The sequence below is a fragment of the Leptinotarsa decemlineata genome, unplaced genomic scaffold (genome assembly GCF_025532065.1).
Source record: "Leptinotarsa decemlineata unplaced genomic scaffold, Ldec_3_MD MMD2_tig00000035_RagTag_RagTag, whole genome shotgun sequence".
In the NCBI taxonomy this organism is placed as follows: Eukaryota; Metazoa; Arthropoda; class Insecta; order Coleoptera; family Chrysomelidae; genus Leptinotarsa; species Leptinotarsa decemlineata.
This window is the reverse complement of record NW_027412540.1, coordinates 25,643,852-25,670,206: the sequence shown is the minus strand read 5'-3', so window position 1 is coordinate 25,670,206 and position 26,355 is coordinate 25,643,852. Positions and strand designations below refer to the sequence as shown.

Genomic DNA, 26,355 nt, shown 5'->3' with positions numbered 1-26,355 from the left:
AGATATACCAATATGATTTTACTTCTTGCTGTGTCGACTGACTACAGTGCTGCCACCTACGTTGTCAATGTTGTTAGGCTTACCAAATGGAGTCTAATGGAGTCGATTTAATCACAATTCTTTGAAGAATTAACCCGAGAGCACAATACAATCACTTGAAATGGTAAAATACTGGATAATTCATTAAAATATATTTGTTGAAGATGTGTGAAATATTGTGCGTGCGAGTGTTAGCTTTACAGTGAAATGTTTACAATGTAGACATGGGAGACACCTCTGCTGTTTGTCATTATTCTGCCAGATTATTCCTCAAAAAATATATATATCCTTCAAAATAGCATGGATTTGTCCTATATTGCATGATGAAAAATGCATTTAATGCATTTTCAAGGAGAGAAGTTACTCCTATGAAATTGATGAAGAATTGCCAAAGGCTATAAGGATACACTTACATTTTTTCCATTTTAATTGCAGCAGCTAATGAGAATGATTTCGAATATCGGACTATATTCAATATTTATTCCGTATTTTGAGATAATGTAAATGAAGTTTTGGAAAAAACCCTAATACTCCGATTTTCCTTGTTACAGAATGATATACATAGTCTTCATTCACGTACTGGATAGCTATGTAGTGAGTATAACTTTAATTGATTTGGATCATATTCAAAGTATCTTGTGTATGTAGTCCAAGGATGTACCTACTTCCGTTGTGAAATATAATTTGGGATTGTTCATGTAGATTCTTCATGGACCAAATTGATTTCTGAAAAACAAACTTTTTTCAGGATGTGGAGAAAAATCTGCTTACCCGCACAAGCTGAGTGCAATGTCACAGAGAGTAAAAAGGCCTAATCGTTTTGAAGATGGCAATGTTCCTGTTAAAAGGCGCAAAGTAAGTAGAAGTTACTGAATATCTAGTCATTAATTTGATGAAAGTAATGGTCCTTACGAAGATAATTGTATTGTATTTTTGTTTGATATGGATTATAAATATGCATCAACTACATTTATCACAGTCTACTGAAAAGAGGGCTAAAAATATATATTTTTCTCCAAAATGCAAATCAAACTACAATAGAAATACTATCAGGAGACTGAAACTGTTGACATAAACAGAGTAATTGTTGATGTATCAAATGGTTGTTGATAGAATGTATAAACGTTCTCTTGATTATCTTAATGAGGTATTATGATTGAGTAGAATAAAATACAAATCTAGCTATTCTTCAACCAAAATACCAAACCTGGTCTATGCCCTTACTAGTTTTGTAGACCTGGTTATGGTACAATAGCTTAGTCCTATTTATGTCAAAAATTGAACAGAACTGTACGAAGCTTGATGAAAATCAATATCAAAACTTACTGATAAGGTTTGTTTTGATTTTCACTATAATATTTCATAGTGAAATTCAAAATTAGTCTTATAGTGAGTTTTTCCCTGATGAAATATGTCCTCTAATTATGAAAATGTTCACTTTTTTCAACAGCTCTTTGAATAGGTTGAAAAAACGTAAACTATGCAGTAAACTATGGGATAACTAAGTAAACTATGGGATAATTACAATTTTTTTGAAATAATAACTATTCAAATTGTCACCAATAATTCAATCTTACAAAAGAGGAGATCTAACTTTTTATAACATGGAAAAGCTGCCATTTCAGAAATACTTGTTAGCTTCTATTTTCTTATTGGAATAGCTACGGTTTTTCGAAACTGTTGGTTTCCAAATGACAATAATCTTTATTGCAAAAACAAAACACTCAGTTAATTTTCAGTCTCCCTAAATCTAAGAAGGAAAGCTTGATAATCCTCCAATTATATATGGTTCTACTTAAATGAGGAGAGATTTTATATCAGCCATGAATTTATGGATTTCGTCCAAGATTTGTATTTCCTCAGAAAGTTTATTGAAAAGTTACTATTAGCCTATGTGGACAAAACAGAGTGGAAAACATATATTTTATGGTGAACAATGTGACCCTAACAAATACTGATTACAATGTAAGATTCTTGGGAATCATTTTAGATGGGTTCCAAAATTGGAAAGGCCACTGTCAACAATTAATATCAAAACTTAATTCATTGAAGTTTCTCTTCATCAATTTACAAACAGTTTTAACAAAGAGTCAGCTGCTAAATATATATTATGTTCAAATGGAATCAAGATTTAGGTATGGTATCTGTTTCTGGGGTGGCTCCTACACAGCAGGAAATGTTTTTATGGCACAAAACCGAATTCTGAGGTGCATAGCAAATTTTTCTAATAGAGAATCATGCAAGGCACTTTTTAACGAGTACGGTGTTTTAACTTTAACATCAGTTTATATTTTTTAACTGTGTATGTATGTGTCCAAAAATAAATCAAGATTTACAACAAATCTAAAACTTCACCAACATGATACTAGAACCAAGAACCATTTTCATTTGCCATTAGCTAGATTCAAAGTAACATCATGTGGACCAGAATACATAGGTCAAAGATATATAATCACCTTCCAGATTATTTAAAGGACTTGAATAGTTTTTCTCTGTTGAAAAAATCATTAAAAAAATACTTATTGGAAAAATGTTTTTATGCTTTGCAGGAATTCTTTGAATAATGCATAGTCATCTTAGTTTTAGAGCATGAGCCTGTCTTCATCTTTTCTTTTCTAATTTGTATTGTATTGACACTTCCTACACAATTTTATTGTCCTACTGGAAATAAAGAATTATTATTATTATTATGTAGGGCAAGGATTATCTTGTGACTTTGCCCATTGATGAATTTATGATATTTATTGAAAATGTCTCTTTCACAGCGGACGACGGCCGAGGAAGAAGAAGCGGCCTCCTTGGCTGGCGGATCTTGGCAGCCAAGATCAAGTGACTTGAAGAGCATCTATAATCGGACGACGACGGAAGCGCCGGCTGAACTCTTCAGGAAGGATCTAATTAGCGCTATGAAACTACCCGATTCTGAACCGTTAGCATCAGATGAGTACTGGGTTATTCAAGATCAGTGGAAACAGGAGTGGGAAAGAGGCGTTCAAGTTCCTGTCAACCCAGATTCCCTTCCAGAACCTTTAGTCACCATTTATCGAAGTACCAGCAACATACCTCACCATGAGTTTAAACTGTGAGTGGATTTTCCATTTAAACATTCATATTTTGGAAGAGAAACGAAAATTTTAGGAAGTATTTTGAAATTCTGCTTGTTCCGCCACGGAAGCAAAAACTTTATCTGTTCACACTGAATGTGACGTTTTCAAATTTGTCTGTTACGATTATACTTATTTTGCTGCTATATTCTTATATTTTAAAATAAATAAGTGTGAATAATGATAAAATGTCTCTTTGATTCGAAATTTGTAATGTCCAACTGTAGAGTCTCATTGAAATAGCTTATTTGTTTAAATTGAAAGGTGTATTTTCAAGGAGTCATTGGTTTTTGTGAAAAAAAAATGTTTGGGCTTTCTACTTCTGAATCTTTATACAAAAAATGTGGGAAACTTGAATGAAGGAAAAAAGGAATCAAGTTCAAAATTAACTCTTTACAATGATGTGTAGATTAGGCATAGAAGTTTTTTTTTTTCTACTACTTGGGAGCCGAATGACTAGTCCATTTTCTCCCAAGTCTTGGAACAACCATTCCAATAATCTTGTTCTCTAAACTAGTAAGTACAGGTCCCTGGCTAGATGTATATCATATTCTTCTAAACAAGTAATAATAATAAATGTCATTTGTTGGTGAATACCAAAGGGCAATCAACCCAAGTCATTCAGCCAGGGGGGACTACTTAGAACGAAACAAAATAGAAATTGATGAATTAGCAAGAAATCAATATTTAATAAAACAAATGTACTTTCTTTCACATTTGTAAATGGATACAAAATGAAATGATAGTGTTCAAAATAATTAATAAAATACTAAATGACCTTTATAAACTACTCAAAATGAATTTAGAGACATGTCCGTAAAATGCAATAAGTAAAAAAATATGTTGTATTATTTTGTCAAACATTTATATGAAAAAAATAGTTTATAGGTGCCTTTATTAAATTTAACTTACATTGTTTTCAAAATTCTGTTTGATAATACGATTAAAAAGAAATACAAATGAGTGTCAAAAACAAAGAAAATTTATTTCAGAAAAAAAAAATGTACATTAATAGTGGGCACGTCCACCCCTGGCTCTTGAAGTTTGGCACAACGGCGAGGCATGCTTTCCACCAAATTTCTTATTATTTGTTGTGGTAACTGCTCGTGAATCATCAAAAGAGCTTAGTTCAGATTTTGGAAGGGTTGATGATCCTTCAAACGTCTTTCCAGTTCATCCCAGAGCTGCTCAATGGGATTTAAATCCGGAGTATTAGCTGGCCATCTGATGACATAAATATTGTGCTCCTGTAGGAAATTTCCCACGACCCTGGCTACGTGTGGCCTGGCATTATCATGTTGTAAAATGAACCCAGCGCCCATATTTTGTGCAAATGGGACGACATGAGGTTCCAATATCTCCTCTATATAACGGACAGCCGTTAAAGTCCCTTCCCGAAATACCACAAGGTCCGTGTATCCTGTCAAAGTTATACCAGCCCATACCATTATCGATCCACCTCCACAAATGTTTCTACAATTTCCTCGATGAGCTGGAGTTAGTCTAGGGGCTCTAGCAGGTCGTCTTGCATGGAGTTGTACTTCGTCTGGTCGGTTTCGTATCGTTTTGGTCGAAATTGGCGTTCCCATAGCTTCTATAAGGCGATTTTGCAGTGTTCTAGCAGAATCGGTGCGACCACTAATTGCCCAAAGTCGTAACAAACGATCTTCTCTGCGGGTTGTTGTCCTTTGTTGATTGGGAAAAGGGGCTCTGTTTACTATGCCGTAAATTTGTTAGCGATTCCAAGCTCTGGAAACCGCAGAATGACTTACATTAAGCATTTGGGCTACACGACGCCTTGAATACCCTACTTCGATCAGTGCACTTGCTCTAGCAACTTGAAATTCGTTGAGGTACATCCTACGTATCGTCCTTCTACCAATACATCAACATTCATTGTTTGAATTTTAAAATTCAATACCTATCACAAACGAAAGTAACGTGAAACTAAATACAGAATTTTTCATATTACAGATTTTGTAGCTAAAAAAGTACAAAAAGAAGTAAACAAAGTAAAAAAAGTAAACAACAACCGAATGGAACATGATAAGAATCAGTATGGAGTACACACCAGAAGTTTTTATCGTGAAATAATACATATTTTTTTACTTATTGGATTTTGAGGATGTGTCTCTATATTCATTTTGAGTAGATTATATTATTATACACTATTTACATCTAGATCTGGACGAGTTGCTGATTGCTCTAATAAAAATTCCTGATTTGCATTCAAAATTTTTCAAACCAATACAATCTTGCAATTCATTTGGCAACCAATCATGTTATTGAACAAATATATGTTTATGGACATCTCTGTTGAAAGTAGAGAAACTTTGAGAATGAACAGGAACTCACAATAATGCTCCTGCATACTTTTCATTGCTTGTTCGTGAATTTTTGGTCAAAAACAACACCGTACTCGTACCTGAGCCGCCACATTCACAAGATTTGGGCCCCAGGGACTTTTCAAGAGACCAATGAAAGGACGTTTTGCGATGATTGAGGAGATAATAACCGAATCGCTGGGAGAGTGCATACCAGAACTGCTTTGAAGATTGAAAAGATGCTGCCATAAGGATATTATATCTGAGGAGAATACTTTGAAGGGGACAAAAAGAAATTGGTAAATTGAAAAAAGTTGAGAAAAATGAAAATTCACCTTATTTTTTCTACAGAGTGGTATTTATTTCCAATAATAGTGTTTTATTCATCTTATCAATGATCTTATCAAATAAAACTGGAAAATTTATACAATGAAATGATGTAGTCTCTGATTTGGGTTTCCAAAATTTACAAAACTAATATTTTTCTTGTTCATTATCCTGTTACGTGGCTTTACTGATGAAGAGTTGAGATTATATTTATAAAGCAACTCGAGCAAATTCTGTCTTTGCCCGATTTCAAGGGTTACACATTCGACAAACTATTCGATATCGTATCAAATTGATCTTGTTCACAGCCTGATTCATTTTTCAAATTGGCGACATCAAATAAACCCATTCAGGCATTTTGTTTGATGATTTTCCTGCTCGGCAGTCAGCTGTTTCCGCAAGTATAGCATTCACAAGGAAATCAATCTCGAATATTTGGTTATGGACACATATTAAGGTCTCTCAAGTTCAAGGAGTACCTTTCACCATATACTCTCTATACTTTCACTCGTTTCTATAACAAATCATCTTGAAGGATACACTAAAAACGAAGATAAGTGTAGCCTTGTTCATTTCTTTCCATAATTTCTCAGATCGGTTATGTGCGCCTCCCATGTCAGCTTACAATCTAATGTTAGTCCCAGGCATTTTACCGGCAAATTGTCCTCCAGGGTTAAGTTGTAATTCAGAGTAAAGAGTAACGTTTTTGTTTTATCATTATTTAGACACAATCTTACATTCGTGAAATATTCCTGAGCACTTTTGAGGGTGTATGATTCAATATTCTGATCATAGTTTCTCATTGAAACTAGTAATGTGGTATCATCAGCATATTCAACATGTTTTGACGATAAGAAATGAGTTATGTCATTAACATAAATAATAAATAGTATGGGACCTAAGATTGAACCCTGGGGAACCCCCCATGTAATTTCCCTTATTAATGGACTATAATCATAACGAATATTCTTTGGCTGGAATAACATGAAAAATGTCTGATTAGTATCATCAGCATAAATGATTATTTCATTTTCGGATCTGCATGAATATGTTATATCACTAATAAAAACAATAAAGAGTAAAGGGCCCAGAACCGATCTCTGTGGTACACCAACAGTTACATCTGCAGGATTTGACTTGACAGATTCAATAATTACTATCTGTGTCCTGTTTTCTAAGTAAGATGCAATCCACTTACTACACCCTGGACGCCCAGATTGTAGAGCTTATCTAATAATAGTATATGATCAACTGTGTCATAAGCGCGACTCAGATCGAAAAATAGAGCAATAGGAATTTTTTTATCATTCAGATATTGATAGATTTGTGTGCATAATACTTTAGTGGCGGTTTCAATGGATTTTCCATGTCTAAACCTGTGTTGACAATTTGAAATGAGATTGTTTTTTTCCCAAAAAAGAAGTGAGTCGTATATTGAAGGTGCTGTCAATTACCTTGGCAAATTGGGATTGCCCACATCTTCTTTGGATCCTTTCCCTTTATAAATTAGGACCGATTTTGATATCTTTAAAACCTTTGGATAATGACTGTCAACAAACGACATGTTTATGATGTGTGATAGTGGATAACATATTAAATAATCAACTTTTCCTACAGCTTTTCCGCATATATCATCTACACCTGCAGAGGTTTTTTTCGTTGTTTTTTTTTATGATTTCATAGATCTCCTGTGGTGTGGATGGTCCTAAAAATATAGTATTATCGAAAAATTTCCGTTTCATGTTCTCCAAGTTCGGTTTAGTAGCTCCCACGTTTGTAAAGAATTCATTGGAGTGATTACAAATCTTAGTTTTATCTTTTTCCTGAATATTATTCATTGTCAGTTTTGGTGGTAGTGGATTTGTTGATTATCTTCCAACTTTCCCTTGATATGTTATTGGCATTGTTTATTTATTATATTCTAATTTAGCCTTCTTGTTTTTCTCTATACTGAACCTTTAGACATTTATAATGTTCTTTGATGCAATCATTTTGTGTATGTTTGACTATTTTCGACATTTCACATAACATTTGATGAAGATTCTTTATTTCTGAGTTGAACCATGGCTTTTTGTTATTCTTGATTTTTTTCTTTTTTAACGTGAAAGCAATATTAAAGTAATATTCGAAAGTGGAGTGAAAACAATTGTATGCCTCATCTACAGTTTTTGAATTGAATACCTCAGTCCATTTTTCATTCAATACTAAGTTTCTGAAAGTTGTTAAGTTAGATTCTGAAAAGTCCCGTTTGAATATAATTTCATCTGACTAGTAAAAAATTTAATGAACATAGAAATATGCCTTCGGACGCCAGGCAATTGCACCATAAGTGATCATTGGTCTGACAATCACCACATAAATCCAATGGATTTGTTTGGAACCTAAACCCCAAGTTTTACCACGAATCCTTCGACATGTCCATAGAGACAGTCTGGCCTTGTGTAAAACTTTTTCCATGTGAGCGTTCCGGATGAGTATTTTATCAAGGACAATACCAAGATATTTCACCTCCGTTCCAAATGGAATGACCTCACCATTGAGGGAAATTGGTGTTAGATCGTCCAATTTTCTCCTCTTGGTGCAGGGGATTAACACAGTTTTGCTTGGGTTGACAGACATCTGCTCCCTCAGGCACCAACTGTGAATAACGTGCTTTGGAGGATTTTACAAGCTACCCTTTCCAACGTGGACCTTGCCAAGATGACAAGGTCATCTGCATAAGCTTGCAAATCTACTTTTCTTCTGTCGAGGGCATCAAGCAGACTATCTATCAGGAGCGACCATAGAAGGGGAGATAGTACCCTACCTTGAGAGCAGCCTCTGTTAACCCTGAACCTAATGGCCTCGCCTTGAAGAGTCGTAGTTGCAGTTGTGTTTACCAGCAAGGCATAGATCCAGCCAGTTATGGTCGATTCTATACCTTTCCTAGCCAGAGATGATCCTATAGATTTAGGTAATGCATTGTCAAATGTTCCTTCAATATCGAGAAATACAGCAACACCGCAATGAAATGTTTTTTAATTTACGATTACTGAGGTGCAACAGGTGTAATTTACATTTGAATTTGAAGCCCGACGACCTTCAAACCCGAATGAAGATAGTAACACTGAACCAAACAAAATATTCAAATATTTTTCTCACTAAACGTGTGCAAACTGATAATATATATTAGAGGGGACCCATCTAACTTTGTTATTTAAGAGGTATATTCGAAAACTAAGGTGAATTTTCATTTTTCTCGCAGGGGGGCAAATCTGGTGAATACGGTGGCTGAGGCACGATTACAGCATTGTTTTTGTCAAAAAATTACGAACTATCAATGAAGAGTGAGTAGGTGCACTACGCCACGGTAATCAAAGAAAACAGTGAGCAAAACCTTTACATTTGATCGACCTTGCCGAGAGCTTTTTTCGTCTTGGCTCGCTTGGGCTCTTCCATTGGGACGATTTGATTCTGGTTTTGATGTCATAACCACATACCCATGATTCAACACCAGTTATGATACTTTCAAGCAAATCTGGATCGCCGTTGACGTCATCCAACAACTAATAATAATAACAATTTTATTTTTCCAAAAAACATACATTGTTTATAGCAGGGAAAAAACAATTCAAAAAAATTACTATAAAATGTTCATGTGACGTTTTTCTTGGTCAAAATTAAGCAGTTTTGGAAAGAACTTCGATGCCACAAACTTCCTGCCCAAAATTTCGTAAAAAATTTGCGTGGCATGAGTCAACCGACATGCCGATATCTTTCTTCGCTTTCTCAACATATTCATCAGTTGTTTTTAAGTGTTTTTGAGCACTCAATTCCAGTTTTCACACAAAATTTGATGCAAATTTTCTGATTCGTTTTTTTCGACAGCAAAAAATCGTAAAAAACTTCTAACTTTTATGCCTCTCACCAACAAATTAAATATGCTATACAGCTGAAACTGTGAACATTTGTTCGAGACGAATGTACCAACATAAAACACCGCTAATCGAATGTATGTAGGAAAAAATTAAAACTTCTTCGTAGCTTATTTTTACTTTATTTTGACTTATTTTTCGCATTGACTTCGATAATTGTTATATTTATTCATTTATGGATTCAAAGGTACAAGGCCAATATACTTACATTAACAATACTCTTAAAACTTACAACTAAGAGATTAGATGAGATTAGATTTTTTATTGATCAAATTATTACACCTTAGTGCTATATCAAGTCAGTAATGTATAATATAAATGTAAATTACAATTGAAATGACCGAAAAGCAGTAGGTAGTTGATGAAAATTGTATATGATATGAGAAAAATGAAGTAAATAAACATATAAATGTAAAAACAGATATGCATAGAGAAGTGCCTACATTGAAGATAGTCACTCAGTAAAGCTGTAGTCAGACGCATCATAGTAAGCATTCTCTGAGAGATGTTTTTTCAGTTTCCTTTTAAAATTAGCCAGGGTTGCATTTTTCATTGACCGGGGCAGTAAATTGAACAATGTTATGTATGAGATACATCTTCTTGTTATTTCTAGTCTTTGGTTTAGTGCTCTAATATTATCCTTGTTCCCAGTATTATACAAATGGTTGTTTCCATTTGTAGTAAATTTTCTTGAAAGTGTATCAAATTGCAGTATATTACACGTGAGAGCAGAGTTAATATATTGAACTTCATAAACCACTATTCCAGCTAAAGCTCTGATTGCTTGCTTTTTAATTGTGAATATTCTCGAGATATGAATAAATGAATAGTTAAGGAACTATGAAACATTGCATGATAAGAGATACGAGCAGCTTCATTACCGACTTTATTTTTTATCTGCCTGATTGCATAGACCTTGCATGATAGATTTTTTTATAGTTTGTCAATATGGGGGTTTCCAAATTAACTTCGAATCATTAGTTATGCCAAGACATTTCACATTATCTGAGGGATTATGAGACAGCGAGAACATAACTGTTTGCGTCTTGCTTTTCACACATAGGCTATTCGCATTGAACCAGTCCATAGCCTTCTGAATAACTTGCTTTTTTAGTTCTGATGACTCTTCAATATTTTTTCCGAATGAGGAAGGAAGTGTCATCAGCGAATAGCATTGTGAACATTGTATTTATTTATTAAGTAGGCAAGCCTAATATACAAAAAAAAGAAAAATTACAAATTCATAAATATCTAACGACATTAACCATGTAAATATAATAACATTTTAAAGTACCTTTCAAGAAAAACCAAATATACATACATATCTATAGATTGTTAGGTTAGTTCACATTAAAAAGTAAAAAATTACAAATATCATAATGAGCTGTCACTAATATACTTCTTTAATGATGACTTAAATCGGTTTATTGAATTAGATTCTTTTACAAATTGTGGTAGTTTATTAAATTCGTTTAAGCCCATATGAAATATATTATTCATTCCAAATTTAGTGTTAGTTTTATTAATGTAAAAATTGTTATTTCTTCTCGTATTGTAATCATGAACTTCATTATTTCTCAATAAGAATTTTTTAAAGTAATTGTGTAGCAATCCTTTATGCAGCTTAAATATAAAGATCATAGTCATATATAATATACGTTCTTCAACTGAAAACCAGTTTAGACACTGTAACATCGATTTAATTGCTGAGAACGGCTACATCCCAATATTAATCGCATGCCCCGATTTTGAAGCTTTTGCAATTGCGCTATTTTATTTTTACCAAGTAGAAAAAGTAATATTGTACAATAATCAAAATGAGGTTGTATTAGGCTTTTAAAAAGAGTCAACCTAGCTTTTTGCTTTACTGACATTTAGTTTCAGTTTATTAATAAATAAATATGTTTCAATGCTATTTAAAGATCTATTCATTTCAGCAATTGCCTGATCCAAATTTTCATGTATACAAATAAACCAATGTATCATCTGCAAAAAGATTTATACAGTGTGATCCAGATATGTGATTAATATAATTTAGGTAAATAATAAAAAGCAATAGACCTAACACACTACCCTGGGGTATGCCACTCTCAATTATAAGTTCATCTGACAATTCTTTTCCAAATTTAGTTTTTTGTCTTCTGTTGAATAAGTAACTTTGAATCCAATCGAAAACATACCTGATATCCCATAATATTTTAATTTTTCAAGTAGAATATTTCAATCAATTGTTTCAAATGCCCTTTTAAGGTCGAGAAATGTCACAACAATGTACTGATTTCTATCAATTGTATTTTTCCATTCAGTTATTAAAAATTGTAGAGACGTTTCACATGAGTGTCTAGCTCTAAAACCTGATTGGTTGCCTATAAACAATTTATTGGTATTAAAGTACTGAATTAATTGGTTATGTACAGACATTTCTAACACTTTTTCAAGAGTTGCTAGTATATTTAATGGTCTAAAAGTAGCTTTAATTGAGTGAATTGAGTTCTAAGTGATGTGTTAATTAAATTTAATATTGCTTACCCAGCTACATCAAAGCTTTTTTTTAAGAAATTATCATTTAAAATTTCTGCTTTGTTAGTTTTGTCAAGCGAGAATATAATATTTCTTAGTTCATTAATTGTTAAAGGCGCGAATTCAGTGTAATTAGCTGATATAACAGGGTAGTCATGGGTCCATTACATGGGTACATTTTGAAAAACTGAAGTTATTTCATTTACACTATATATGAAATATAAATTGAAATTATTAGCAATGTCTATTTCCTTATTTAAAATTACATTTTGATTGTTAATCTCAAACTGAATACGGCTTGTTTTGGCTTAACAAGTTTTTAAGACACTTCCACATTTCCATACTATTATTTTTATTTTTGTCTATAGTTTGTTCAAAATATATAATCTCTCTCTTTCCTCTTGACATTGAATTTGGCAGGTCATTGATATAAATCAAGAAAAGTAGTGGCCCAAGCACACTACCTTGAGGAACACCATTCAAGTTTGTTTGTGACCTACTGAATTCTTCATTATATAATACACATTGCTTTCCCTCATGTAAATGTGATGCTAGGAGATCGTGAGCTATGCCTACAAAGCCATAATATCTCAGTTTTTCTAATAAAATGTCAGTAGAGACGCAGTTATGAGATTACATGTAAACACAGTTGACGTTTAATAAAATAAATTGAAGAAATTTAATATTTCAAGATCGTAATTAGTTTTGGATGGATTTTTCTTCTAGTTTGTACCAACAACACAAGCTATAATAAAACTACTAAAAGAGCTATGTAATAGTCTAGATATGGGTAATCGAACTCTGAGTATTTTCTTAGATCTAAGTAAGGCATTTGATCTTGTAGACCACAGAATTTTACTAGACCAATTGGAAAAGTATGGTTTTAGGGGAAACTCACGTAGATGGTTTGAAAGTTATCTCCAAAATCGAACACAATACGTTGATATAGATCAGTATCAATCTAAACGTTTAAAGTATACTATTGGAGTACCACAAGGCTCTATTTTGGGACCTCTACTTTAAATAATTTATGTCAATGACTTTGAAGGAAATTTTGTAATGTATGCGGATGACACAACACTACTGGTTAGTGGTAAGAATGTTACATCCACAGTAGACTTGGCTCACTGGGAAATTTTAAAAGCCCAGGACTGGTTTTCTAGCAATAAATTAATCTGCAATGATAAAAAATCATCCTTCCTAAGATTTAGTTATGCCCCAAATGGTCATGATCACAGTTTACTGTTAAAATCACAGCACGGTTTAATGAAACAGGTGAATTCAATAAAATGTCTAGGACTTACTCTCACTGAAGATTGTAAATGGAATCAACATATTAATGAAATATGTAAAAAAATAACGCCTATGTGTTACTGTATCTATCAACTCAGTAAAATTATAGATAAGTCGGTGGTACTCATGTACTATCATGCCCAATTACACTCAACAATCTCATATAGTATAGTAGCTTGGGGCCTATCACGTGAGGCACAAAGGGTATTTATTTTACAGAAGAGAGCTGTCAGAAACATTCAGAGTGTAAATAGACGTACTAGCTGCAGATATCTATTCAAAGTTTTAAGAATATTAACTCTCCCATGCATTTATATGTACCAGCTAGTAATTTTTGTAAAATCGGATCAGCGACCTTTTACCTTCTTAAACAAAAATAATTACGGCACAAGAAATTCAACATTGTTAGAAATACCAAATCATAGACTGGCTAGATCAGAATCAAGTCCAATTTTCATGGGTGTCAGGCTATTTAACAAATTGCCAAATCATGTTAGAAAAATGTCACTAAGAAAATTTAAACCGTTCCTAAAAAACTTTCTGATTGATAAAGCCTACTACTCCATTGAAGAGTTTATAAATGACTTATCAATATAACTGAAGAATTGAGATTGTCATCTAGGGTTGTTAATATATTATAATTTTACATAACTGTTCATATCCTATATGTACATAATTTTTTCTTTTTTATAAGTTTATTTATATCATAATACACTGACTTGTTCTGTACCATTGAGTTATGATCCAGAAGAACCAATAAAATATTATTATTATTATAAAGAAACATTTGTATGTGATCTACACATCTTTGATGGAGAAATGAACAACCTGAAAGGATTTTTACCAAAAACTAGTTTCTCCTGAAACATATTCCACTTTCAGTGGAATATGTTTCAGCGCTATTTAGTTTCGCAATTCTTGATTTATGCAATAATATTTTTTGTAAATAGGGGTTTCCCCGTCAAAAACATAAGTTGTCTTCAATGAAATGTTTTTTTTTTCCAGGCCCAAAAACAAATACATACGCATTACTGAAGACAAGAACTTCAAACCCGAAGAACATGTTTTGTCGAACGCACCTGTCAAATCTGAGGCTGCTTGTTCCTACGACCTGGATGAATGTGATATGGCCTGGTTGAAAATATTGAATTCTGAACGTGCGCTATCTGGTCTGGGCCCAGTTTATGAGGAACAATTGGAGAGGGTGATAGAGGGGTTAGAACTGTGTTGCTGGGACAAGATTCAATCAATCCTCAGGAACGAGGAAGGCTTGGGAATCGAATATGACGAAAACGTTATTTGCGACGTTTGCCGATCTCCTGATTCTGAGGAAGGAAACGAAATGGTGTTTTGTGATAGTTGCAATATTTGCGTTCATCAAGCTTGTTATGGCATCACTCGAATACCTGAAGGTCAATGGCTTTGTTGTACCTGCAACATAGGCAAGAGACCAGACTGCGAGTTGTGTCCAAATAAGGGGGGCGCCATGAAATGTTTGAGGACCGGTCAGAAATGGGCTCATGTATCATGTGCTCTGTGGATACCAGAAGTTAGCATAGGTTGTGTCGAGAAAATGGAACCGATCACGAAGGTCTCCAGCATACCTCAGAGTCGATGGTCCCTGGTTTGTGTTCTTTGCCGAGAGCGACTAGGTGCCTGTATACAGTGCTCAGTGAAAACTTGTAAAACAGCATATCATGTCACTTGTGCTTTCAAACATGGCCTTGAAATGAGAGCTATCATAGAGGACGAAAACGCAGATGACGGCGTAAAGCTTAGATCCTACTGTGAGAAACACAGCAAGTCTAGTAAGAAGGAGAAGAGCATCTGTTCTGGTTCAGGCGAAGACGATGAGTGTAAACGTAAGAAACGTAAAGACATGACGTCAGAAGAAAAGAACCAAGCTAGAGCCATGAGACTTCAGGAGATAGAAGCCGAATTTTTCAAACACGTCACAGTAAAAGACATTTCCGTACATCTGGACAACGACGCTCTACAATATATTTATAATTATTGGAAGTTGAAGAGAAAAGCCGGCTTCAACAAGCCGCTTCTTCCGCCCAAATCCGAAGATGTGGATATGCTGTCACACAAGAGAGAACAAGCGGACTTGGAAAAGATGAAAATGTTTGTGCAATTACGGCAAGACTTGGAGAGAGTTAGAAATCTTTGCTACATGGTTAGCAGAAGAGAAAAGTTGTCCAGAACTTTTTTCCGCATGAGAGAACAGACGTTTCACAAGCAAGCTGCGGTCTTGGAGTCTTCCCATTCCCTTCCATCGAGAGTTGTTGAAGCTGTAATAGAAGCTAATCACGGGCCATCGATATATGATCGTTTGTATTCACACAATGAGGCTGAAGACAATAGTATGGATTTCAAAACGATCTTGGCTAGGATAGCGGGCATGAAATCTCCAACAAATTCAGGAGATGAATCCAAAAATGAAATAAACGGGTTGTTCAAAGACGTTAAAAATAATCCCTACAAGAAAGTTTACTTCAATGGCTCTTCTAAAAGGAGAAGCGTCAGTATTTATGGAAGCAGTATGTCGAGCGCGAGTAGTGGTGACGAGAAACCTAAAGACAACAAAGAAAATAGGTTACATAGTTGTTCTGAAGAAGAAAAGTCTTCGATCTTAGATATTCCAAAACGTAAGGCATCTCATAAGAAAAATAATATCAGCAAAGCTATGGAAAGGAGAAGGGAAAACAAACATATTTCACAAAATAAATTTGATAGCAGTAGTGAGGAAGAAGACAAACCTAAAAAGGCGTCTCAGCCTAATCCAAAATCTAGATTAAGACAAATAGAGAAAGAACTTGGCGAATCTTGTAGTGATAGTGATGAACTGATGCCGATTTCTTCATCACATAAGGGCGACAATCACAAAAATATTAAACCTATTTATTCCGATACCGATAGTTCTGATGAACTTACAAAGAATGATGGCAAATCTCCTAATGCTACAAGTGATTCTCAAAGTAAACTACGCACTAAAGCATCTGTGAAAGAATTTTCGCAAAAACCATCACCATCCAAGAATTCAAATAAAAGCCCCACTGAAATCAAGAAAAACCTCAAGAGTAAGGATGTGAAGAAACAGATTTCTACCAAGAAAAAGAATTATGTACCTTCTGATCTCATAGTGCCGCAAAGGCAGGCAGCTAAAAAGGCGACAGAAAACTTGAAAACAACTACAACCTCCAGGGCTAAGGAACTTCCTGTGGAAGAACAAACCAAGGTTGAAGAGAAGATCAAACAAAAGCCTAAAGTTAAACCCGGAAAAGATATTAAAGAGACCCCTAAGGAAGAAGAGAAGGCGAAAGAAAAAGAACACAAAGAAGTGAAGGAGAAGGAGGTCAGGGAGGTCAAAGACAAAGAGCCCAACAAGGAAATCAAAGAAAAGAAGAAAGAAAGCAAACAGCTTCCTGATGTACCGGAAATTGATAAAGAAGCTGATAAAACTGAGACACAGGAACTTTTCGCGTATGTACCTCAACGACAAGCTGCTAAGAAAGCTGCAGAACATATAAAAAGTGGTCTGGGGAAACCAACAAATCCATCTGCCGAACCTCCACTCCAGGAAACAGAGAAAATGAAGAAAGATGTCGACATTAAAATCAAAAAAGACGGAGACCAGAAGAAAGGGGAACTGAAAAAAGAATCTGAACCTGCAAAGCCTGCTAAAGAAATTGAAAACAAACGAAAGTCTTCCACAGCCTCAACTAGTAGTTCGTCTTCCTCAAGCAGCACTTCATCAGACTCGTCTAGCAGCTCCAGCTCTGAGAGCGAGGAAGAGCCAGTCAAAGCGCAGCCGCGATCGGAGAGTCCTCCCTTAGCTCGAGAACCGACAAAGCGGCGTACGTCCAAGGACTGGCCCTTTCTTGACAAGGGACCCAGGTCTGCGGCAACCTCTGGTTCCTCTAGCTCGAGCGATTCCAGTGCCCCATCCTCTCCCAGAAAACCCTCTCCCCCACCATCCCTACCCAAGGCAGACTCTCCATCGCGAGCCGCAACAGAACCGTCAACAAAACCTGTCCGAAAGAGTAATGATAAGAAACAGTCTCCACCGACTGATAAAAGAGAAGAGCAGTCAAAGTCCCGAGGAAGAGGACGTGCTCCCAGAGGTCGTCCATGTGCCTCCAACTCTAGTGATCGGGTCGGAGATGCTGATGTCAGGCCTAGAGATATGTCTGATGGCCAACGTGTCAGTATGGAAACAGAACGAGGAAGAGGTCGAAGTCAAAGACAAGCTTCAAGAGACAAGATGGATAATACAGTCATCGAAAAAGAGACCTCAGAGTCCAAATTACTCTCTCCGGTCAGGAAAACGGATAAAAAGCTGAAAGACAGTAAAGAAACTGAAGTGAACAACTTGGACAAGGAGGTTTTAGAGAGAAAAACTGTTAAAGATGGTTGCGTTAGAACTAAATCTTCTTCGACTTTCGATAGACTGTTTGGAACGTCTGAAGACTGTAAAAAAGATGAGCTAGAAACTCTGGAAAAATCCGCCAAAGTAGAGAAAGGTAAAAAAGTCGAACAAGTGGAGGAGAAGTTTGAGAAAATTGTGAAATCGAGTATGGAAAAATGTGATCTTACTGAAAAAACTGAGAAGGCAAGAAAGGAAATTTCAAAGTTAGTCGAAAAACAAGCAAAACCTCCAGATAAACCTATTATAGCACCGGAAAAGTTGAAAATTCCGGATAAATTACCTTCTGAGAAGATCAAACCACAAATAGAAAAAACAAATAAATGTTTAGAGAAACCAAAGGATTCTGAAAAGACAGTAAAGCCTTCAAACGAATCTGTCAAGTCTTTGGAAGATGTTTCCATCAAAAAGGATGCATCTCCAAAGAAGTTGCCGAGTCAAAGTGAAAGTCCAAAAACACCAATCAAACTATCCTCGGACTCTGCGGAGAAAACGACAAAACCATTTGGTAAATCAGCAAAATCAGAACAGATAATAAAATCTCCCAATAAAGAATTGAAAGAACAGGTTGAAAAGAAAACTGAAAACAAGGACGACAAAAAGTTGATAACTAAGAAAGGTCCCTCAAAGAGTAAGAGTATTGACGATATTTTTGCCAATAAATTATCTAGTAGCGAAACGAAGGAAAATAAAGTTGAGATTAAAAAACCTCCTACACCAAAGCAACCAAAACCTTCTGATGAAATCACCATGGCTGACAAAATCTTGGACGATCACCTGCAGATCCAAAAGGCTAATGACTTTTATAATCGCCACTCTGAAGAAGTATTTCAGTCATCATCTGATATTAGCAAAACACTGAATGATATTGAAACGGAAAAGAAAAATTCACTGAAACCACCCGGATTAACAAACCAAGTTTTGCAAAATCGCTCTATTTTCTCGCCCCAACCACACGTTAAAGACGCAACTGACTTCTTAGATCTGGTCAATTTTGACGACATTGGGATATCTAAAGATGATGATATCATGAAAGGTCCTCTAACGTGGAACTTTGTCAACTCCAATATAATAAGAGGTGATACAAAGGAAGATAGCGCCAGAGAAACGCTGAATTTGGTTGAAAAACTTCGCGTTAGTTTGTCAAAGAAGTCGACTGGCAGTGAAGTAGACGAACCCACAACAAGTAATGAGATAGAGAGTGATCGAATAGACTTTGCCGAACAAGTTCTAGCTTCCAATCCAACGCAACCTGCAGATAAAGACATAACTCAAGAATCACAAGACCTTCAAACCGTCAATCTCCAACTGAAAGTTCAAGTAACTGAAGTGGAACAGGCGAAGCTTTTCGAAAACATCAACAAGCAACCTGATCAGCCACAGCAGTCTGAGTACGCTTACTTGAATAACACACCAAATATGCTACTCGAGACTCAAAAAAGCCTCACAATTCAACAGCATGCCAGCCTCACAGACCATACTGCTCCTGTAGAAGGAGACGAACGATGGGTGCCCCCCAGTGAGATTCATTCCAGTTTACAAACCGTTGACCCTACAAATTACCTAAACGATTCTGTTCCACCTTTGGATTCGCACTATTTAAATCAGTATACAACCTCAGCTTCCCTCCAAGAATCCCAGAAAAAGCAAACTGTTCTGAATACTTTACCGTCACAGTTGGATATACGGTTGCAAGAAGAACCTCTGAAAAACCAATCACCCTCACTTCAAGAAAGAATCGATAGAAGAATCTCACAAACTCCTCTCATAGATTCAGTTTCTAATGACTGTATGCCCAGCCCTATGCCTTACGACAGAGACAAATGGGATGAACGTCAAGTGATGCCGAAATTCCGGTCATCATCGAGTTCTGCGTCATCTTCTACCAGTTCAGATTCCAGAAAAGCCGATGAAGATGTTAAGATCCACGACGTGAGGACGGTCAACCATTCTTCATTAGAAATGGCTTACTTGCCAACTCAAGTCCCACCATTTTCGTCGAACCCCTTGGACAATTTTGGTGGATATCCCGATGGATCCTGTTTTCCTGTTAGTTTATTTCCTCCTCCAAATCTCAATACTCAACTACCTTTCCCTCCTGCAGGTCCCGCTGCAATGTTTCCACCAGCGTTCGGAGCCCCATTTCCTACCCCTCATACCATACCGTCTCTGCCGAAACCTGTAGAAGAATCGATTCAGTTATCGTCCACGTGCATGGCGGCGTTCACAACTTCTAAACGCAATATGGAGTTTACAGCCGCCATGGTGAATCTTCCTACCTCAACTTCTAAGCCGATTGAGCAGCAACTAGAAGAGCAGCTTTTGGCCCCGCCAGCAGAGTTGCCAGCGTGTAGTCAAGCGTCTTTGACTCCCATCCCAACAAGTGATGAAATTGTGCCGTCTCCCATAATCAATAATGCCACTCCAACGGAAAATAGTACGCTGCCTTCCCCTAGTACTTCTTTGAAATCAAATAGTTCGACTGGCAAAAAGTCACCCAGTAAACCAACTAGAACATCAGCTAGAGTAACTTCTCAGTTGCAAAACAAATCGCCTGCAAAAAGTCCTGGCATAAGTCCTAGGCAGGAAACTGCACTCAAACAAAGTGGTCCAGGCCGAGGGAGAGGGGATAGCAAACGAGGGTCTGGGAAATCTGGCGCATCTAGAGGTTCCGGCACGCTCAGGGGACGAGGAAGGGGAAGAGGAAAGGGTAGTGCTGCCATGATTCATAACAAGTTTGCTGGCACTGTTTACGATTTCAAACCCGATGATGACATATCCGATGACATCATGAGTGATCTGAAATCCATGAGGGAAAGAAGAAGGTCTGTAGATATTCACGAAAGGAAATTTGAACCCTTCTCATCTATGAGGAACTCGCCCAGATCTCCAATATTCTCTAGTCCTTCACAAACATCACATAAAACTAGGTGTTACAATGCCGATTTGAGAGATTTAAGACCGCCGACTCCAATAGAGGATAGTAGATCTAAAACCGATATTTCCCTGGCTAGTTCGGATAACGAACCATCCCGAATATTTCCAGATGTTACGCCTCCTCTCCCTGGTCCTGTGGACATGAGAACGTACAACAGCAATTTCGATCAACAAACCTACAACGAACAAAACTTATTGAGTGCATTTGCTAGCGGTACAACAGAGACGCAAGTTCAGGATATAGATGAAGATTTTGAGAAAGAGCTTCATTCCGCTCTCACCGCCAAGAAACCAGCGGAACCTCCACCGGCGGAAGCATCTAATAATATTAAAGTATCCTTGTCCGACTCGCGAAATCAACTCAAAGTTAAAATTAAGGGACCGATCGCAAATTATACCTCAACGGTTGTTCCACTGCGTCCTCCTACAGTAGACCCTATTGTTGTTTCAAATGTGAATTCTGTCACAAATAATGTCATGAATAGTGGCTCGGCAGGAATACCTACCGGAGGGCCTTCCAGTTTGAGGAGAATGAGGAAGAAGGAACTTTTGAGGCAGTACTGGACCCAGGACATGAATATGGACGATCCGACTAGTAATTCAGGCTATATTGCCACTCCTGCTGCTCAACCTATAAATCGAACGATTATAACTATTCCTAAAGCTGTTGCTTCCATGACTAGTATACCAACAAAAGACGACTACAGAGATTATAGGACGGAACCGGATGACTTCATCGAGAGCAAACATCATCGAAAAGAGTCCAAAGCTAAGCCCGGCAGTCTTTCCAGGGAACTTAGGCAGTTGGAGTTGGCAGCGGATAGCGATATTCACTTGGAGAGGAGAAGGAGTGTAGGCTCTGCGGGAAGTGACAACTCAGGTTTATCAGCTAGTTTAGACTCTTCCTTATTGAATAAAAGAAGGGGACGACCGCCTAGGCCATCCCAGATTCAGGTAGCGCCCAAGCTCAAAATAAAAATTGGCAATAACACAAACAGCAGTATCATTTCTGAGAGTGGCACTGATGACATAAAGGATAGGATACGACCGCCTAAAAAACGTCTGGCGGCCACGCTAATCAAACCATCTTTAGAAGACTTGAAGAAGGAGAGCATGAAGTTCAGAAAGAAGGTTAGGAAAGATCTGAAGATCAAGCATAAGAAAAAAGATAAGAGCGAAAAGAGGAAGAAGAAGAAACTCAAGCCCGACATACAGATCATTACCAAGCAAGGTGAAAATCCTACCAGGCTCATCATTCGTTTCGGTAAAAAAAGTGATAGTGACAATGACAAATGGACGAGGGGTGAAATAAGTACTAGTCTAGTGATAAAAAATGATTCTAAAACTGAAGTGAAAGAATGTGCAAAGGAAGCCCCGCTTTCTGTTGCATCAAACTCTCATAAACAGTTTGACAGTGTCCAAGACGATCAACCTCCGCCGAAGTTGACTCCGATTAGGTTGAAACTTTCGAGGTGTCAAGAAGGATCGGGGTACATGATGAAACCTGCAATTCCGAGCACCGAGAGAGAGAAGGAGGTGCAGTCTGTGGAACCAGGCCAGCCACCTCCTCATCATCACCCGCCCCCCATTAGCCTGCCTGAAGCGGTGCAACATCCTCCCTCCTCTGTACCCATGAACAAAGACTGCGAGGTTAGGTGATAAACGTGTACCATAAATTATTTTCATTTGTAATATATTGTAATATTCGTAGCAGACCAGTGAGGCAGACTTGTACAGACTAAGCTAGCTGCTCTTCACCTGTTCAGGTACACATTGTTGAGCTGTCTAGTGAATGTGTAGGCCACGTGAGCACGTATATGTCGTTTCAGTGTACAAAGTCAATTACAGCCCGAGACGTGTATTCATATTTTTGTAAATATTGTAAGTTATGGTAACTGTGAATATACTTATAGTACTAATTTATATATTTCATTTAAAATGATTAACTCGTGTTGACAATTTTGATAGCTAGACTCGTTATAGAATTTCATCCAATATTGTACAGAACAAATGGCTTGAGTGCAATTTTATCGGTTGTTGTTATGAGAGCCATTAATTTTATTATTGTACAGATTTATTTTTTAACTCGTTGTCCAACGGACAGTGCAGTATAAATTACTTAAAAGATTTTATTGAATTTTATAGATGTATAATAATTATTTTATTTTTTTATATCTTCATATGTTTTTATTAAATGTACGTGTTGTATATTTTTTACTGCAAGTATTAAAGCACAAGCCATTTGTTGTTTCATGTTAAATGATACAAAATATAAATATAATAAATATAAAATATGAACAACTCGACCATTTTCTATTTAACACTCCAAAAACCCTTTATTTGTTTTTGTTTTTTTGACACTGTAAAATGAGAGGCACAAAAATGTTATTTAATTTGTACATTCTTTCTTAAGTGAGCTGTAAGATTCTTGTGTATTGTTCAGACATGTACACATAGTTGATTTATAAATTATATTCAGTTTTATACAAAAATTTACTTGTTTTTATTTGTTTACCTGCTGCACTACTAAAGCAATGGATTATTTCGAACTCTGTATATGGATGGAATTCATTTAAAATGACCACCAATGAAATTTCTTTCTCATCTGAACATTTGACAATTGGGATATTGAAAGAGCATTTTTCATTTTGAGAGAACGTGTCTATAGAGTTTTCCAAAAAACAAGCGTCAATACCTCAAAATAGAAAATTAGTTATTTACAAGATTCAACTTCAAATGCCCATTATTTTTATGCAATTACCAATTCATGATATTCAAAAACGAAATTTTAGATTTGCTTAAAATTATTTTCAATTCAATGACAATTTTTCTAGCGAGAATCTAATAAGTCTCTTGTTACCTGAAATTTTCATGAACATCCTAGAAAATAAAATCCATACTACCAATTGGCTAATCAACAATTTTTCATACTGGTAAAAATATGTAGATGATATCAAGTGAATAACTATAATTTTCTAGACTTGACCGTCTCTAGAATTGATAATAAACATGGTTTTGGAATTTTCCACCAACCATCTTACACAGACGTTATACACAATTCACCTATACATCCATATCAACGTAAAGTAACAGCATTCAATAGTATGATTTACAGACTATGAAGAATATTTCAGTTTCAAAAAGCAATTTTCAAAGAGAACTGATTTTCATAAAACACTGCTGTCAACAACGGTTACGAGGTGGGTATAATTGACTCAATTCTTTCTAAAAATTGCAGGAAAAAGCTCTGAACCAGGTCTATCCAGTTTCAAAGAATGATACTGAACATTATATAACGATAACAACATATGTAACACAGCATTGTCAACTATGCTGTGATATAACACTAACTTTGGTGATCTTACTTACCTTTTTTTAAAAATAAAGAATTGGACGTAACCTATAAAACAAATAATAATGTGAGTAAATTCATTAACAACAATAAAGAAGAAACTCCAGTGTCGGATAGATCGAGAGTACACAAGTTGACTTGTGGTTCTTGTCCAAAAGTTTAAATCGGACAAACTGGAAGAATTTTTTCCAAAAGAATAAAAGAACATAGACGTAGTTTTTTGAATGAGAAGCAGAATTCAACATTTGTAAACTATCTTTTGGCAGAGGGGCACGAGTTTAATCACGTTTATGACGTATTGCCTTTGGACGAGAAAGTTTCAAAACTCAACCTTTTGGAATATTTAGAAATCAATAGTCGTAAAAATTCGGGATTATTGCTCAACGATCGAATAGATTTGAATTGTTCCCCTTTATTGAATTTGGTTTGTAACGATGTAGGATAAATCTTGAAAGTAGAGGTGAGACAAATTGTGAAAAAGAAATCAAAAACTTGTGAACTCTCATGAACATGAGAAATGAAACTTTCTATGTTTTCCTAACACTTTTATTTATAACTAATGTTTTACTGCAATTTTGTCCTTTAAGGACATTTTCAAACCAATCAATAAACCTTATGGGACGAAACTTTGGTAACGTTAGTTACAAATAAAAGTGCTAAAAACCAAGAAATTTCATGTTTCATGATGATCTCCTATCACGTAGTGGCTACCTACGTCCGTCAATTTATTGACTCATGAGCAATTTTAAATTTATTTGCTGTAATTTCCGAACATAGCTATATTTTATTTTCTCAGAACAAAGATAGATGGTAGAAGGTACTCTCTCGTATTCAGTGGTTTACAGTCAATATATTGAAAACACTTCCCACACCAGAACAAAATATTTTATAAACTACACCCTACAATTTGATCTCCTTTTGATCCGTGTTTAGCTTAAGAAGCTAGCATCATCAGAAGGTCAGTTTCAGCATCTTCTGATTTACTTATTTACCACAGTCACAGATATTTAATCTGTGCTACAGTAGAAAGTGTTGTAACTATACCACAGAATATCATATTCTGTGGCTATACTGTGATAATGCTAACTTGGTTAGTGAAATGCGCGTCTGGAGACAACATTTTGTTCTCGTGAGGAAAAAGTTATTTCAATAAATAAGTGATGGAAATGGCCGATACTTGAAAACCCACAACGTATTCAAGTAACACTTCATTGTGACATTTTTCAATGAATAATTTACAATAGCGTTTTCATACGAAACACGCGTTGTGGTTTTCCCACAATATGTCTTCGAAAGTTTCATTTTACCCCAGAGGTTCCGATGCTTCTTATCAAGTACGTAGAATTGAAGTTTTATAAACTCGTTTGAAGTGATTTCACGAAGTCATCTTTGCATATATGTCGTATCGAAACTCTGTATTCATCAAACCAACATTCAACTCGAACTAGTTAGAACTGTCAGGCGCTAAGTCACTAAGAATATAATGATGAGCCAAAACAAAGATTTCATTGGATTTCTTTCCAAGGACATTACTGTGGGAGGTTATTGAAGTCGATAGTTAAGTTTACATGAACACAACAGTTTTAAAATTCCATATATGCCAAGAATGAAGCACAAAATATATTTAAAAGTTATTAATATCTAAAAAACGCCTAATCTAGTAAAACGGAACTGTGTGTTTTGACACATCACAAAATATTGTAAAGCTCCCAGTAACAGTACCTTTCAAACTGATTCTCACTTCCATTCGATAGTTCAGTAAAATTATCGATTCCTGTAGACCCTTTCTGTTTAAGTTTCTACCAAACTTTTAGCAAATCATTCAATAACAATAAACAACAATTGTCATTTTTTGTCTCTTGAAAGTTTAAGTTCACCGCTTTTTAAACTTTTCACGAACACGAAAAATTCTGTTGCACTTGCAACATCTCGTCACAGAACACCCTATATAGATAGGGTGTTCTGTGATCTCGTTGTGAGCATGCGCATTTGCTTATCACTAGAGCAGCTATAAGAATTCCACTGCCTATGAAATAAATTGATATGATATAGCACTGTAGAATGCTTTAGACTTTAGCTATACTGTGGTATTAGCACAGTAGAATAATACATTTAC

At 35.8% G+C, this 26,355-nt stretch overlaps 1 protein-coding gene across 1 annotated transcript; it reads left to right on the top strand.

Annotated features, from left to right (window-relative positions):
- Positions 1-19: 19 nt before the first annotated feature.
- Positions 20-23,379, top strand: rno (PHD finger protein rhinoceros). Its single transcript, XM_023158257.2, has 5 exons — positions 20-163; positions 591-633; positions 788-894; positions 2,805-3,121; positions 14,527-23,379. Exons 3-5 carry the CDS (start codon positions 829-831, stop codon positions 22,544-22,546), a joined length of 8,403 nt encoding a protein of 2,800 aa, XP_023014025.2. The 5' UTR covers positions 20-163; positions 591-633; positions 788-828; the 3' UTR covers positions 22,547-23,379.
- The last annotated feature ends 2,976 nt before the right edge of the window (positions 23,380-26,355 follow it).

What these genes read in the sequence shown, in the direction of transcription:
- rno (XM_023158257.2), top strand. Translation starts at nt 829, where the DNA reads ATGTCACAGAGAGTAAAAAGGCCTAATCGTTTTGAAGATGGCAATGTT. An exon ending in TTCCTGTTAAAAGGCGCAAA is followed by an intron (nt 895 to 2,804) that starts GTAAGTAGAAGT and finishes TCTCTTTCACAG; the next exon opens with CGGACGACGGCCGAGGAAGA. An exon ending in CCTCACCATGAGTTTAAACT is followed by an intron (nt 3,122 to 14,526) that starts GTGAGTGGATTT and finishes TTTTTTTTCCAG; the next exon opens with GCCCAAAAACAAATACATAC.